Genomic DNA, 17,228 nt, shown 5'->3' with positions numbered 1-17,228 from the left:
CCCAGTGTCCTCAACACACTTGGCGCATTCGTGATTTTACCAGTCTTCTGGCTACAACCCCTGACGGTTCCAAAACCTACAGCCCCCGTTTCCTGTCCCCAGATGGTTACTCATTTCAGATTGCTTTGTACATTAAGGGTGTGACAGACAACCCAGATAATATGGCAGTCTACCTCCACTTGACCTCTGGTCCCAATGATGACAGTCTCCAGTGGCCGTGTCCATGGCGTCAGGCGTCCATGGAGCTGATGGACCAGAATCCAAACATCCAACACCGCATGAACAATAGGATGGTGACCACAGATCCAACAAAGACCTCCACTGACTGTAAAATACAAGTTTATAGATATTAGGCATTTTTGTACTTGGCTACAGATGAATTAGAGATGATGTTTAATAAACAGTATCTTCTATTTCCATACAGCCATGGGCAATGTTGAGTATTTCTGGGATGACCCATGAAAAGTAGGCAGTCTAGTCACTGACTCAGACGGCAGTTCATTCTACCGGGGACCAGGTTACGGTACCAGAGGCGTAGCAATAGGGCAGGCAAGACAGGCAATTGCCTGGGGCCCCGCATTTTGAGGGGGCCCCGACAGCTGACCATTTGAACAATCTGAAATGTCATTATTAAAAACATACACGCAACATGGAGCAATATATCCGCATCCCCCCTAGAGGGCTCCCTCTCGCGTTACGCTGGATGTGCTTGCTTTTTCTTCATGATGCGTCAGCCGCGGTTTTCAAACTGGCACAGCAGCACTTATTACTAGGCTTTTTTAAAAATGAAAAGGACTTATCCATCTGGCAGCCAAAAGCGGAAAAAAAACAAGAAGAGGAGGAAAAGAGGAAACATGACAGCGGTAAGTTAAGTGATGGAGATAATGATCATTGATGACTTAATGATAATTATATGACAAACCAGTGTTTTTGTTGTTCCAGCTTATTTTCGTTTAATAATTTTCTAGATTGTCTAATTTGTAATAGGGTTACTAGCTAGGGTTACACGTACTGTAGCAGCAGCATGTATTTTATGCAGGTATTAATAGGCTGCAATCGGTCTTTGTCAGGTGACGTCACGCTCACGAGAATCGAATTGCATTTTGGGTATCGCCGCCATTTGTAAGGTATCTGTAGTTGCAGAATTAACCTGTTGATTTGCTTCAAAATGGTACGTTTTTGTTGTGTTGAAGTCAGCGATGGTAAATTACATGATAGAAAAGGTTAAAAACTGACCACAAGGAAAGATATTTTAGGTCTCCCACTTGAAAGAAACAGTAGACAACATGCAGCGGAAATAACCAAGAAGCATCGGATGGCCTGCATATAGCAGCGGTGATATGCAAAATCATCATATTTGCCCTCGACATTTTCATAAAGGTAAGTAAGCGATTTTTTTAGTTTCCACATGTTGTTTTGGGATATCAATGCTATTCAGTGGTGTAGTGCAGGTATACGGCGTAATGACAAGTGTGGATAAATGCAAATATTCCCTAAAAGCACCCGGTAAAGATGCTGATGCGGTCAGGAACATGGCGCAAGATTCCTTTGAAATATGTTTGATGGTTGCGCCGGCGCTGCCCCCTCACCACAGATGCTGCCTGTTCATACGCGATTATTATTATTTAGTGGTAAAATAATTATTATTGATGACTAATTTGAATCAGTACATTATAACGAAAACAATACCTTAAGAACGAATAGCAGGTTTTTAAACCGATGAACCGGTTAGTGGTGCCAGGGCAAACCATTCAGTGTAAAAGTGTGTGCCAGAATGTGTTCTACCTACAAACTATTAATTATTTGACAGATCATCTAGCACTTATAAATATTCATGTAGAAAGGGTCATCAGAAATGTTTGGCAGAAGCATCAAATCATCATCATCACATTATTATTATTATTATTAATATTATTAATTTTATTATTTATTTTCATTTTATTATTATTCAACTTTCTTTGTAGTACCTGCACTGTGTCCACTTAGCAGTATGTTGATGTTCATCATGCTTGTCACATCTGTTATGCATTTTTAAACTGATTTTATAACACAGTGTTGCATTTATAATAAAGTATATATAATGACATTTTCATAAATGTGTTTTTGATTGACTCCTTATCAGTACTTGTTATCAGCCAAAAGAAGTACGGAAAATGTTGAACAAACAGGGTAACGTTTAATGGTATTAATGATATAAGGGAATGTGCAAATCAATGGTAGACAAAAACAGAACATATAAGTGTATTTGTAAGTAAATAATATACGTTTTTATACCATAAACAAGAGCACATCATATTTCCAACAAGGTTGAACACCGGCAGCACTCAACTTTTTGCGGTCAAGTAACGTTAATAAGGATCAGTGTTAATTGTTAATGACAGATTATATAAGTTACGGTTCCTAAAACTTCTGCTGAGATTATCTTGGTCCCATATCTACTTGGTTTGCTTCTGTTTCTCCAGTATGATGATTTAAACGGTCTTTACTTTACGGCTCTGTATACTTTCAGTTCACGGCTCAATGCAACGATACCTTCAAAATGGCGCCTCGGTGACGTCACACATAATAAACGCACGTGACTGACAAAGACCGATAGGTGATAATGTTAATGAGGTGAACATCACCACTTGGCAAGTTTTGGTACTGTGTTTTGCTGCCAGTGGAGAGCTCACAAAACAATTTAAATAAATATCATTACATTTACTTAGTTGACATTTTTATTTAGCTCTTCTACATTAAAATAGTTGAGTTAACATAATTAGTTGGCAACTAACAATGAACTAATAGTTAATAAACTGTAAATTAAATTAAAACGATTAAATTAAAATGCTAATCATATATTTCTGCATTCAGGAGCATTGCTTAAGTTCCTGTCACCACCACCACCTCAGGGAGATACCCCAGTCCATCCTTCTGACAGCTCAGCATGTTAGATATAGTGTTACTATATCAATACATTTACTTTACAACTCTAGAAAATTAGTTAACATAGCCAGTTGATAAACTAATAATAAATAATAAATTAAGATGATTACCATATATTTCTATAAATAGAAAGATTGTTCTGTATCTTTAAGATTTTAGATTAATATTTTGTCAAAGAATATGCACTTTGTTTTAAAAAATAAACTATTTATGTTATATTATGTGTTTTGACTACTTTTTTATGTTGTATAAATGTATATTTAGGTAACAAAGATATATTAACGAAATGATCTTTTAGAAAGGCCTCATCTATTCATTTTGCCTGGGGCCCCCACTTCACCTTGGTTCGCCTCTGATCGTACACAGAGCGTTTTGAACAGTGGCTGCTGGCAAATGACATCGCAAGTGAGAAAAAGGTTAGTGTGTTTCTCCCGGGGCAGACACATATGGACTGTTAAAGAATCTAGTCACACCTATGAAGCCTAGTGAAATGACGTACAACGAACTGAAAGCAGCGTTGCTAGCGCATTACAGACTGCAACCATTAGTGATCGCGGAGCGTTTTAAGTTTCAGAAACGCAACCAAAAGGAAGGTGAATCCGTGGCGGATTACATCATGGCTTTGAGGCAGCTATCAGTGAGCTGTGAATTTGGACAGTATTTGAGTGATGCGCTCAGAGACAGATTTGTGAGTGGACTCAATGCAGTGGAGTCGATGCAACGCAAACTGCTGAGTCAAAAGGATCTGACGTTTAACCAGGCTTGTGAAACTGTGTCATCCATGGAGCTCGCATCGAGTAACACGCTGGAAATTGCGGGTAAAACAAAGGATTTACAGTCAGTGAATGCTGTGAATGAAGCAAAACTTTTGCTTTTTCCATAGGAGAGGAAAAGGGAAGTTTAAGGGGAGAGATGATTCTGAAAAAGGAAAATACCAGAAACAGACAACAGACAAGAAGAAAGTAATAACTGTTACAGATATGCTGGGAAACATTCTGCTAGAGACTGCAGGTTCAAGAATGAGAAATGTCATGTGTGTAACAAAATCGGACACATTGCTAGAGCCTGTAGAAATAAAAAAGCAGCTGGACAGACACAGTATGTGGAAGCAGATAGCTGTAATGAAGGAAAAGATGATGAATCAGAGTTATTTGGAGTATATACAATATACACAACCTCAGACGGAAAGAAAGGAATTGTGGTGAATGTGAAATTGGATGGCAAGTGCATGGACATGCAGCTTGACACAGGAGCAGCTGTGTCACTGATGTCAGAACTGTCATACAGGGAGTTTCTGTCTCACCTTCCGTTAAGCAAAACCAGCATGCAGCTAATTACATATTCAGGTGAGAGAATTCTACTGCTGGGATCTGTTGATGTGCCAGTGCAGTATGAAAGGCAGAATGTGACACTGCCATTGGTCATTGTCAAAGGGGAAAGACCAGCCCTGCTTGGCCGGAACTGGTTAGAGAAAATTCTCTTAGACTGGCCAAACATTTTCAATGTGGAGAAAGCTGAAGTGGCCTCTGACCCAGCAGTAAAAGCCGTGCTGAGACGACACACAGAGTTTTTTTCTGACAAACCAAGCACAATTAAAGATTTTAAAGCAACTATCCAAGTCCGTCCTGATGCAACACCGATCTTTCAGAAAGCTAGACCTGTTCCTTATGCGTTACGAGAAGCGGTGGACAAGGAACTGGACAGGCTGGAAAAGGCAGGCATAGTATCCAAAATTGAAAGAAGTGACTGGGCAGTGCCAATTGTAGTCGTGCCTAAAAGTGACATGTCCATCCGCATCTGTGGTGACTATAAAGTCACTATAAACCAGAACCTGGAAACATATCCGTTACCCAACACAGAGGATTTGTTCGCTAAGCTAGCAGGCGGAACATTGTTTAGCAAACTAGACTTGGCGCATGCTTATCAGCAATTAAAACTGGACCAGAACTCAGAGAAGTACCTCACCATTAATACTCATCGTGGCTTGTACAAGTACCATCGTCTGAGTTATGGAGTGGCCAGTGCTCCTTCTATTTTCCAGGCCGTCATGGATCAAATCCTTCAAGGGCTAGATTTCCTGGATGACATCCTTGTCACTGCCAGCACAAAAGAGGAGCATATCAGGAAACTGGACGAAGTGCTGACAAGGCTGGAGAGGTATGGCCTCAGAGTAAAACTTTCCAAGTGTCAGTTCATGCAAAGCAGCGTTGAGTATTTGGGGCACCGCATCGACAAAGAGGGACTTCACCCTACTGACGAAAAGGTAGCAGCAATTGTAAATGCCCCGAAACCAAACAATGCCACTGAGTTACGATCTTTTTTGGGCCTTCTGAATTATTATGGTCCTTTTTTCGCAAAATCTCTCCAGTAGGCTTCAACCTTTACATAATCTGCTTAAACAGAAGCAACCATGGAGCTGGACTGCTGCTTGTGATATGGCTTTTGAGGAGGCGAAACAGCTGTTGCTCGGTAGCACAGTGCTGGTGCATTATGATGGCAACCGACCCCTGAAATTAGAGTGTGATGCCTCACCTTATGGGGTGGGCGTCGTGATCTCACACATTATGGACAATGGAGAAGAGTGCCCAATAGTGTTCGCGTCTCGCACGTTGACTGAAACCGAGAAAAAGTATGCTCAAATAGAACAAGAAGCCTTGTCCATCATCTACGGGGTAAGGAAGTTCCACAAATATATCTATGGAAGGAAATTTACACTAATAACTGACCTCAAGCCGCTACTGGTGATTCTCGGACCAAAGGCAGCAATACCAACTTTGGCAGCTCTTGGAATGCAACGATGGGCATTAGTGCTGATGGCTTATAATTACGACATTGAGTATCGGAAATCAGCTGACCACATGAATGCTGACGCAATGTCCAGACTGCCAACAGTGGTGAAAGACTGTACTGGGGAAGAAGGAAGTGTGTTCTACTTTTCCCAGGTGGATGATCTTCCAGTGTCAGTGTAAGGCTCCTCCCGCTACGGCAAGCCTAGCGGTCCAGCTGAAGGTTTCTTGCGTGTCGAGCTTTTTCGGCACTTCTGTAAAAATTACTTTGAAATATTAAAATTTAGTTTCCAAACAAAAATCTGACTCCATTAATAATTTAGTCTGACCCCAATTATGAATAATTTGTTAATTCTGGTTTGTATTCTATAATTTGCTGATCACGGCCAATTTTCTGTATAATAATTTAGACATTTGAATATTCTGGAAATCCCGTAGTCTCAATATTTCGTTCGTTAGGGACTGGTGCCGCTTTCGATTTACACCCCGGCCGTGGCGAATTCGTCGACACAAGCTCGCCAGTTTCTGACTTACTCAGAGGATGCAGAGCGATTATCATATCTTAAAGTGGGCCGCGCCTGCGTGCTCTCAACAGAAAGTATATATTTCCCCCATAATCGCGAGAGCTACATCGTGTTAAGCCAGTGACAGCTCAACATCCGGAGCCCTAGTGATGTCCCCATGGCTCATCAGTCGGTACTTCCGGCGTGGGCTGCCCTGGCGCAGTCTTGAGGAAAGCACCCTACACATTAACCTACTAGAAAATCATTTCCAAGAAGTCCAGAATAAGTCAAAGTTCACATTTATTTATGCCAGGCATATTTAAAAATAGCAATGGAAGCTCAATCAAAAGTACGTTCAATTAATAAAAAGAAATACAACCTTTATAGGAAAACATCACATTTTAGTTACATTACTGATCAGCATAGAATTCAAAACCGAGAAAATAAAAATACTAACAAAGAGTCAGCATACCTGGCAAATAGAGAGACACACGACAATCGTGCGGGAAGTTCTGGTTACAGATGCTTCCCTGAATGTTTCGCTAATCCTCTTTAAGTACCCAGATCAGAACATTACAATCATAAATTTAGCGTAATAAAACTTCACAGGACCTTTTGCTGAAGCCTAAAGTTGGGGGTGTGAAGACAGCATGTGGTACAGACCTCTTCAGCAACACCACCCATATCAGGAGAACAGAGTTTTCCTTAAGTTTCAGATCTTTATTTCTGGTCTGTTCAACTGGTATGGGACTGAGATACTATTTCCAACCGCACTGAGACTATAAAATTGATATCAAACATGAGAGGTTTCTGATTGTGAATTCGGAATATATATGTGATTGTTTTGTATGAGTGTGATAGCTTAGATCCTTGGCCTCTTCTCTGTAGTGACCTGCCCCCTGTTGCTAAAGGAAAGGATGGGCCAGGTGGTTGATAAGCAAATGGTCTTTTCTCCTGGGCCTTCCTGGATCTTCCTGTCTGATAAGAGTTTATTATTTTACGATCTCGCACTGGCATTGCGAGAGTTCCTGTGTATGTGACTTCACGGGAGGATCATCGGCTCCTACATCAGCAAGAGACATAGCCCAAGCAACACGGAAAGATCCTACACTATGCAAAGTGTGGAATTATACTGTAAATGGCTGGCCAAACTATGTGTCGGAGGAGAATCTGAAGCCATACTTCACATGTAGACATGAACTGTCGGAGGATCAAGGTTGTGTTTTGTGGGGAATGCGTGTTATAATTCCTCCCAAATATCGATCAAGACTACTGGACGAGCTACACCATGAGCACCCCGGAATCTGCCGTATGAAGGCCCTCGCTCGTAGCATTCTGTGGTGGCCAGGATTAGATGGCTGCATTGAAGAGAGAGTGCGCAGCTGTAGCTGCTGTCTGGCGGTTCAAAAGTCACCTGCCGGGGCGCCTCTTCATCTGTGGAGATGGCCTGAAAGGCCATGGCAGAGAATCCACATTGATTTCACAGAAAAAGACAAGCAGTTTTTCCTAGTAGTGATCGACAGCCATTCAAAATGGTTAGAGGTCTTACCGATGTCATTAATAACCTCCTCATTCACAATTGATGCTCTCCGAGGCTTGTTTGCAGCTTATGGGATACCAGAAGAGGTGGTCTCCGATAACGACCACAACTAGTGTCTGCGGAGTTCACTGATTTCCTAAAAGGAAATGGAATAAAACATACACGAGTTCCTGCCTACCACCCGGCCTCAAACGGTGCTGCAGAAAGATCTGTTCAGATACTTAAACAGTCCCTCCTAAAAAGTGTTTGTGAAAAACAGAGCAAGCAGATGTTTTCACTTAAGCACAAATTGGCAAATTTGTAATGTATCGTAGTACACCTCATACCGTAACAGGAAAAACACCAGCAGAGCTGTTTCTAAAGCGTCAAATCCGAACACATTTTTCACTGTTGAAGCCTGATCTAGCAAAGTCAGTTCAAGAAAAACAGCAGGAACAAAAGAGACAACATGACCAAGGAAAACGAGTCCTAAGATCCTTTGTGGAGGAAGAACCAGTACAAGTCCGAAATTTCAGAGGAGGGCAGGAGAAATGGTTGAGTGCAACGGTGATCGAGCGGAAGGGTCCTGTAAGTTATCTCATGCAGGAGGGTCACAGAAGGCGCACTGTGCACGTGGAACATATGTTGTCAAGAAATGCTGCAGTAGGATCCCCCACGCATGGTGTGTTAGAGATCCTGAATTCAAGTGTCACTGATGACAACAGTGGACCGTTGAACTTTCCTACCCCTGGGGACTGTTCCACGCAAATCCTTGAGCCTAAGAGCCCTGAAAACACAGAGAACTTGACAGCACAAGATCCAGGTTGTGTGACACCTACTGTGGAAACTGTTCGCAGATACCCTCAGAGGATTCGTACTGCTCCAAAAATATTGTATTTATAAGTTACAGTATCATTGGTGTTCTTTGCTAATGTGTTGATGTCGGAAAAAAAAAAAGTTGTTTCTAAGATGTTTATGTTGTAATGAAGATGTACAAATCTAAAAGGGGAGGAGTGTAATAGATGTTCTGAGTGACATTTACGTTTAAACCACGCCCCCTTGTATGTACGTGTGTGACCTGATTGAGCGTGAGTTCTAAGTAAACAAGTAAGCTCGCAGAGTACGTGTCTGTTGTCTCTCTTCCGAAAGCAGCCTCCTATCAAAATATATTACAGTAAGTGCTACTGCTTAGTAAACTGACTAATTAAAACCATTAATTAAAAGTCATATAGCAACCATGTTTAAGCTGATACTAAAACGTCCACAGAGCTTGTTTCCAGGTTTCAAAGCTTTTCTGTTTGCTTTTAAATCACTGAGATTTTACTTAATATGAAGAAAAAAGTAAATGATGTCTGTATTTATATTATTGTTAAAATTACTTTTCAGTTAAAAGACACAGATACAGATGTGGAATAGGACACAAATTGAAGGCATCTACATTTAAGTTGTGCAGAAGAAATTGTTTCTGCTGGCATACCTGATGGTAAATATATTAATATCTAAATATATAAACACTCACACATTCTTTTAAGGCCTCCATAATATGATGGCATGTTTTTGTTAACATTTGATTTGTCTGTGTAATAATTCCCTTCCGTCATTTTACTAGTCTTAAGTTGTCCCCTGTATTGTTGTCATGTTTAATCAGATTGTCCAAGACGCCCTGGAAAAACAGTCCAGTGATGAGGAAGAAAATTAGGATGAGACAGACTTGTGCACTTCCATAAGGTAAAACTCTCAATACTGTCGTTTTTTGTTTTGATTAAAGGGTTAATTTACTGTAATCAAAGTAGTCACGTACTCACCCTCATGTCATTCCGAACACTTAAAACTTTTGTTCATCTTCAAAACACAAATTGAATTATTTTAATGTCCCTTCATTGGCAAATACCATTATGATGCTTCAGAAAGTTCATAAAGAGATCATAAAACTAATCCATATGAATTGAGTGATTTATTCTATATTTTCTGAAGAGAGTTGATCGCTTTGTATGATGAACATATTGAATTTAGGCTTTTTATTCACATATAAACATTTATCTAAAACATCAGATATGGTAAACGGAAGCTCAAGCATGAGAACCAGTGAGTTTCATTCTTGTGTTATGCAGTATCGTTTGAGCTTTCACAGGAACCGTTTGTTTGCTGATTGCTATTTGTAAATAAAAGCCTAATTTCAATCTGTTTATCATATAAGGTGACTGTCTCATCAAAAAAATTGGACTAAATGGCTCAATTCATGTAAATTAGTTTTATGATCTCTTTGAAAACATTTTAAGCATTAAAGTGGTAGCTGTGTGGACAAAAATCTCTCAGTTTATATTCACTTGTGTTTCAAAGATAAACAAAATACTTTCGAGTGTGGAACAACATGAGGGTCAGTAAATATTAGAATTTTAATTTTGGGTGAACTAACCCTTTAAAGCACATTTCATCATCAAAGGTTACTACTGTCAGGGTTTTATACATTCATCAAAGCACATAGATAATTTTTCCCCCCTTTTTTTTTTTTTTTTTTTTTTTTTTTTTTTTTTTTTTTTTGTTTGATCAAATTTTTGTTTTTGCTGTTTACAGTCCTGCACCTGCACCAGTATTATAGATCATCTCAGTCAGAGGGAGGACCATCAGCCAAACCTACTGGTATTGAGAAGGATCAAGGGAATCTTATTCTATGTGGTCAGACAAGCACCTCATCCCTTCTGACGGAACCAGCTCCTTGAGTGCTATCGAACTCTAAGTCCACTTTGTGGACAAGCTAATCAAGGTCTGAAGGTTTACTAGAAAGCAACAGGCAGGTGTGTTTTAATTAGGGTTGGAGCTGAACTCTGCAGGGCTGCTGCTCTCCAGGACCGGAGTTCGCCACCCCTGGTTTAAACTGATACAACGTGTTGACTGTTATTGAATGCACACATTATGTATTTTTAGTTGAACTGAATGCAATTACATTTAATGACAAATCAGGGTTTGTATGAACACTATATTAGTATGGAAATAACTCCTTTGGTGTTAAGCTATTGACACACCTTGTGTAGTTTCAACACTAACGGTGTAAATGAGGGGAAAAAACACAATAGTGTTATTAGTGAACACTTACAGTGTTGTTTTAACTCTATGCAAGTGTTTAAAAAAGTAACACTATTTAAAGTGTTAGTTTAACTCTCTTTAGTGTGGACCTATGTAAACATTGAAAAAGTGTTAATTTTAACACTGAGAGTGTGAATTTAACACTTTCAAATTTGCGGTGTGTTATACGCTGCTGTGAAATGTGTCTTTGCTGAGCTCAACAGCTCTGGCCCAAGTTGAGCTATGTTGGTAACGACAGAACTTGCGACCATAGTTGGCAAACAATGCTTTTGGGAAATGCACCCCTGCGCGCACACAAATCGGGGCCCCCCGATCATATCAAACATGTTTTATAGCCGTTGGGATGATGACGACTATATGAAGTAGTCTACTTTATGGCTGCCATACGGGTGGGTGTTTCCTAAAAGCATCGTTAGCCAACTATGGTAACAAGTTCTGTCAATACCAGCATAATTCAACAATTAAGTGTTACCCACAGTTCAAACGAACATTCACAGACAGCGTCGCAAACTTATGTGGTTGGAACTACAGCTCTCGACCTGTGGTTAAGCGTAGTTTCTTGTTAGTAAGACATGGGCTTAAATAATTTCTCCTATTGGGCACACTAAGCAAGCTAATATGCAGTGCAATCTATATCTTTCATCTGATGTAAATATAAATGCATTTTAATCAATGTATTTTTACACATTCTATATACAGTGGGTACGGAAAGTATTCAGACCCCCTTAAATTTTTCACTCTTTGTTATGTTGCAGCCATTTGCTAAAATCATTTAAGTTCATTTTTTTCCCTCATTAATGTACACACAGCACCCCATATTGACAGAAAAACACAGAATTGTTGACATTTTTGCAAATTTGTTAAAAAAGAAAAACTGAAATATCACATGGTCCTAAGTATTCAGACCCTTTGCTGTGACACTCATATATTTAACTCAGGTGCTGTCCATTTCTTCTGATCATCCTTGAGATGGTTCTACACCTTCATTTGAGTCCAGCTGTGTTTGATTATACTGATTGGACTTGATTAGGAAAGCCACACACCTGTCTATATAAGACCTTACAGCTCACAGTGCATGTCAGAGCAAATGAGAATCATGAGGTCAAAGGAACTGCCTGAAGAGCTCAGAGACAGAATTGTGGCAAGGCACAGATCTGGCCAAGGTTACAAAAAAAATTTCTGCTGCACTTAAGGTTCCTAAGAGCACAGTGGCCTCCATAATCCTTAAATGGAAGATGTTTGGGACGACCAGAACCCTTCCTAGAGCTGGCCGTCCGGCCAAACTGAGCTATCGGGGGAGAAGAGCCTTGGTGAGAGAGGTAAAGAAGAACCCAAAGATCACTGTAGCTGAGCTCCAGAGATGCAGTCGGGAGATGGGAGAAAGTTGTAGAAAGTCAACCATCACTGCAGCCCTCCACCAGTCGGGGCTTTATGGCAGAGTGGCCCGACGGAAGCCTCTCCTCACTGCAAGACACATGAAAGCCTGCATGGAGTTTGCTAAAAAACACCTGAAGGACTCCAAGATGGTGAAAAATAAGATTCTCTGGTCTGATGAGACCAAGATAGAACTTTTTGGCCTTAATTCTAAGCGGTATATGTGGAGAAAACCAGGCACTGCTCATCACTTGTCCAATACAGTCCCAACAGTGAAGCATGGTGGTGGCAGCATCATGCTGTGGGGGTGTTTTTCAGCTGCAGGGACAGAACGACTGGTTGCAATTGAGGGAAAGATGAATGCGGCCAAGTGCAGGGATATCCTGGACGAAAACCTTCTCCAGAGTGCTCAGGACCTCAGACTGAGCCGAAGGTTTACCTTCCAACAAGACAATAACCCTAAGCACACAGCTAAAATAATGAAGGAGTGGCTTTACAACAACTCCGTGACTGTTCTTGAATTGCCCAGCCAGAGCCCTGACTTAAACCCAATTGAGCATCTCTGGAGAGACCTAAAAATGGCTGTCCACCAACATTTACCATCCAACCTGACAGAACTGGAGAGGATCTGCAAGGAGGAATGGCAGAGGATCCCTAAATCCAGGTGTGAAAACTTGTTGCATCTTTCCCATAAAGACTCATGGCTGTATTAGATCAAAAGGGTGCTTCTACTAAATACTTAGCAAAGGGTCTGAATACTTAGGACCATGTGATATTTCAGTTTTTCTTTTTTAATAAATCTGCAAAAATGTCAACAATTCTGTGTTTTTCTGTCAATATGGGGTGCTGTGTGTACATTAATGAGGAAAAAAAAAATGAACTTGAATGATTTTAGCAAATGGCTGCAATATAACAAAGAGTGAAAAATTTAAGGGGGTCTGAATACTTTCCGTACCCACTGTAAGTGCCATTTTTTAATAGCGCGCATGTGCATAAATGCCTAAGAAAACCCGTGATAAATCAGTTATTAAATAAAGCAAAATGAAAGGGAACCAACAACTGTAAATTAGTCATCAGGTGCCATGTACAATTTAGCAGCATCTCTAATCAAATTAACAAATATTATAAATAGCAGGAGTTATTACTCCACCACATGCATGTGTTGTCATTAACAATGGCTCTATGTTGTTGGACTAATGTGGTTCAAACAACGAAATTGGGACTGTGTTTGGGAAACATAGTTAGTTCATTTCCACAACAATGCATCGTACTATGGTGGTTTATCAGCGTGTTACGTCGTTGTATGGGAAACACAATCCAGATTAGGAGGTGAGGGACTGCATAACTTGAATTAATCATTTATTTTTCTCAGAATTTGGCCTTGGTTGCATTATAGTTTTATTTCATTAACAGTCTTATTCATAATATTGCGTATGTGTTGTGAAACTTGGCTATTAAAACGTAACATTTTAAAAATATTCTGCTGAAATAAACAAAATGAAGGAAATTTTGATGAATGAGTTTCAAAGATCCGAAATGATCAGTAACATGATCTGATCTTCCCATCACTAGAAGCGAACTACGCGGCAGACTTCTACATGGCAGTCAACTGATAGTTCTACCTGTGGACTCAGACTAAGACTGCGAGGGTTTAGGATACGATTTGGGACAGGGTCATATAGACACGTCTATGAGTGGGTGGGATGCTTCAGGGTGATGGGTGCAGGGTGATGTCATCAAAATCATTGATTAATGTTGGTGAAAGTAAGAGACTGTAAGTTTTGAATGCTTTTATCTTCTAAATGTGAATTTTGTTATTGTTTTGGAGCACACTAGCTTATACACTGTAAAAAAGTTTTCAGCAGTTTCAACTTGAAAACTTAAGGTCAGCAGCAAAATTTTAAGTTAAATCAACTTTAAACTACAAGTCATTTCAACTTACTAAACTAAAATGAGTTAAAATTACTTTTTTTTGTACTTTTAAGTTGATTTAGCTTATGAGTTGAAGTTACATGCACTTTTAAGTTGATTTAACTTAAAAGTTTAAGGCAGCTGCTGAACTTAGGTTTTAAGTTAAGTTTTTAAATTGGAACTGGTGAAAACTTTTTACTTGTAATTAACCTAAGGCATAATTGCCTAAACATATTCATAGTAAAAAAAAAAAAAAAATACTGATTAATGATAATTCATTTCAAAGTTTTTGTTTGGTGACAAAAAAGTGACAAATGTGAATAGAATTTTGATTATTATGCAGTGTGTGAAGATGAGTTTAAATGTGTGTCATGTAAAGTTTTCTCACCCTTTGTCTTTAAATATGAAAATGTAGTTTGGCTCTCTGTGCCAGGGTTTGAAATCAATACAGGTCTTGAGTCTGAATTGCTCAAATGCTCTCAGTATCACACCTTTGGCATTGATTTCTATCAAAAAAAAAAAAAAAAAAAAAGAAAGAAAAAGAGCAAGTAAAACAAGGGGGAGTGAGTGAGCAATTTGAAGCATTATTAAGTTGTATTTAGAATATCAGATACAGGTCAAAGCATAAATTCAGCTGAATCAGTTATTATATATTCACAGACCAAGGCTTCTGTCAAGGACGTACGGCACAGTGGTCGGCCAACGATACTTTTCATCCAGAATGGTGTTTCTGTCTTCTCCCTGTTAAATATGGATTTATTTTATTGAATAAAATTGTATTATTTTGATGTTTGTGATGTTTAGTGATTGAAACTTTACTGTATTTACACATTAGTTTGACCTCCTGAGGATAATGTTGACAGGTTAAGAATGTCCTAAAAAATAATGTTATTATTTTTCAGGCCTAGCGATTCAGGCCCTACTTTGTACCCTATTTGTGGAAAGTGGCATAAGAATTTGCTCAAAGAAAACACTGACCTCCTGTATCAGAATATCTCCTTCCACCAGGTGAAGTCCTGCCTCTGTTGAACAGGACAGCAGTTAATAAAGTGTTATAAAAATTATGCTACAGATTTATGAATATGAATGATATAAATGTTTCAACAAACCTCCATTTATATCAAATATATTCTTGTCTTTTCCATCAACCACATCAATCTTTGTATTCCCTAAAAAAATAAATAAATTAAAAAATTCATTCATTCATTCATTTAAAAAGGTCAAATTCAGAGCATAATATATAAAATCATTTAAAAACTGCTGTAATTATTGAATACATTGTTATATTAAAATTATGTGATTGTTATGACTCACCTGTGAGTGAAGATATTGGCTTTGAAAGAAAACATTTGAGTGTCAAAGATGCCCATTTACATCAACAAACTATTACAGTGCAAGCTTTGTTTATTGTATAACCTGAATGAAATACTCACAAACTATATCATCATAAAACTCATTCAGTTTTGAACAAGGTCATTACATTATAACATAACAGCTGTGTTAGTTTTGCTCTAAAATATGATAATTTGCTTTTGTTTAGCACAATAATAATCAATCCATAATCACAAAGTCATTGTTTTTATGACATCTGAATTCTACACTCACCAAACACAGCGCTGTGGTGCATACGCACAGAATCAGCAATGTATGGAGAGACGCCATGAGAACTCCAGTCTGAGCCGTTCTCTTCAGAACATTTGTGCATTGTGTATTAACCAACTTACAGAACAAAACAATTAAGTCTGCAATGATACAAGCTTGTATCCGATATGATTTATAATGGTCAACTTGATATTATTAGACATGATAAAAGTAATGATTTGGCTAAGTGTTAGAAGAAGTTTAAAGGAACAGTTCACCCAAAATGAAAATGTGCTGAAGATTTACTCACCCTTGTTCTGGAAAAATGTTTCCAACTCTTATTGTGAGAGTATTGTAGAATAGGAAAAAACAGGGTTTATTTTTGCAAGAACAATCATACAGAGCATCTGCAGAGTGTGTGACAAAGAAGAACACTTCAACTAAGTATTTATACCCTAATCAGACCAGGATGTTTCTATATCATCCAATCATAATGCATACTCAACATATGTCTCCTTTTAGGGTATCTGTCTATTTCCCCTCAGACTAGGGCTGAATAAGTATTTAATGCAAAATCTCTTCCTAGTAGTTAGAGGATCAGTTGAACTTTAACTAGTACTAAATCTCGGGGGCTTAGTCACCCATGGTGGAATAGGGTTTAAATCTTTGAAATCATCATTTTTGGGCAACTGCACATACATTATCTTTTGGTGTGACACATGATCACATAATTTCATGGCAGCATTTCTTATCACATTTAGAATGTAAGGCCATAAACACTGTAAGAATAAGCACAGTAATAATAAAGAATTACAGCTCTTTAATAAGCTCTGCATGCAAGTAAAACAGACAATTGTTAGGGTTCATAAACAAAAGAAATCCATCAAAGCAGGAACATTCGGAGTGGCCAAATCAGTTTGGTACATTTTGAGAAAAAAACAAACAAACAAACAAAAAAACACTGGTGAGCTCAGCAACATAAAAAGGCCTGGATGTTCACAGAGGATGACAGTAGTGGATGATTGGATGATCCTGCATGTTCTGATTTTGCTGAGTTAGATGTGTTCCTGGGTCAACATATTTTGTTGACCCTGGAACAACATTTTAATCCAAAATTTAATCTTGACCACATCCCTACACCTGAACTTACTCATGAGGAATCCCTAAAATCAGAGGAAATGATAGATGAATGACTTTCACAACTCCATCGGACCAGAAAAGTCTTCGTTTAGAAACACCATTTTAATCCACCGGACCGAAAAGTTGATAATCGATCCGATCGGAATAGAATTTCATTCGGACTGAAGAGGGTGGTTTATTCCTGTTCTAATACGATTGAGAGTGCATGTAAACACTCGGTCAGATTGAAAACCGAAACTGAAAGGACTGTGCAACGACGCAGAAATAGCGTAATGACCTAGCGTAATGCGGCTCTTCCTTTTGAAGAGAGTGTTGTATACATGCGTGTCCTGTTATTATAAAACTGTGGAGCAGGACAACCTCTCACCAGATCTTGTTTCGGATTCTCATCCACAGGCATAAATA

At 39.0% G+C, this 17,228-nt stretch overlaps 1 protein-coding gene across 7 annotated transcripts; it reads right to left on the bottom strand.

Moving 5' to 3' along the window:
- Positions 1 to 6: 6 nt before the first annotated feature.
- On the bottom strand, positions 7 to 16,871 carry LOC127157641 (meprin A subunit beta-like). Of its 7 annotated transcripts, none has more exons than XM_051100883.1 (8): positions 15,994 to 16,871; positions 15,708 to 15,788; positions 15,417 to 15,435; positions 15,212 to 15,271; positions 15,081 to 15,124; positions 14,765 to 14,843; positions 14,491 to 14,608; positions 7 to 325 (listed from the first exon to the last, which is right to left on the bottom strand). In XM_051100883.1, exons 2-8 carry the CDS (start codon positions 15,762 to 15,764, stop codon positions 133 to 135), a joined length of 570 nt encoding a protein of 189 aa, XP_050956840.1. In that variant the 5' UTR covers positions 15,765 to 15,788; positions 15,994 to 16,871; the 3' UTR covers positions 7 to 132. The 7 variants fall into 7 exon arrangements, with proteins under 7 accessions (XP_050956840.1, XP_050956841.1, XP_050956838.1 ...); XM_051100884.1 differs by having other exon boundaries at positions 15,708 to 15,776; XM_051100881.1 differs by having other exon boundaries at positions 15,708 to 16,871.
- Positions 16,872 to 17,228: the final 357 nt, after the last annotated feature.

Source organism: Labeo rohita, unplaced genomic scaffold (genome assembly GCF_022985175.1).
Source record: "Labeo rohita strain BAU-BD-2019 unplaced genomic scaffold, IGBB_LRoh.1.0 scaffold_114, whole genome shotgun sequence".
Lineage (NCBI taxonomy): Eukaryota > Metazoa > Chordata > Actinopteri > Cypriniformes > Cyprinidae > Labeo > Labeo rohita.
This window is presented reverse-complemented; position numbering and strand designations above follow the sequence as displayed.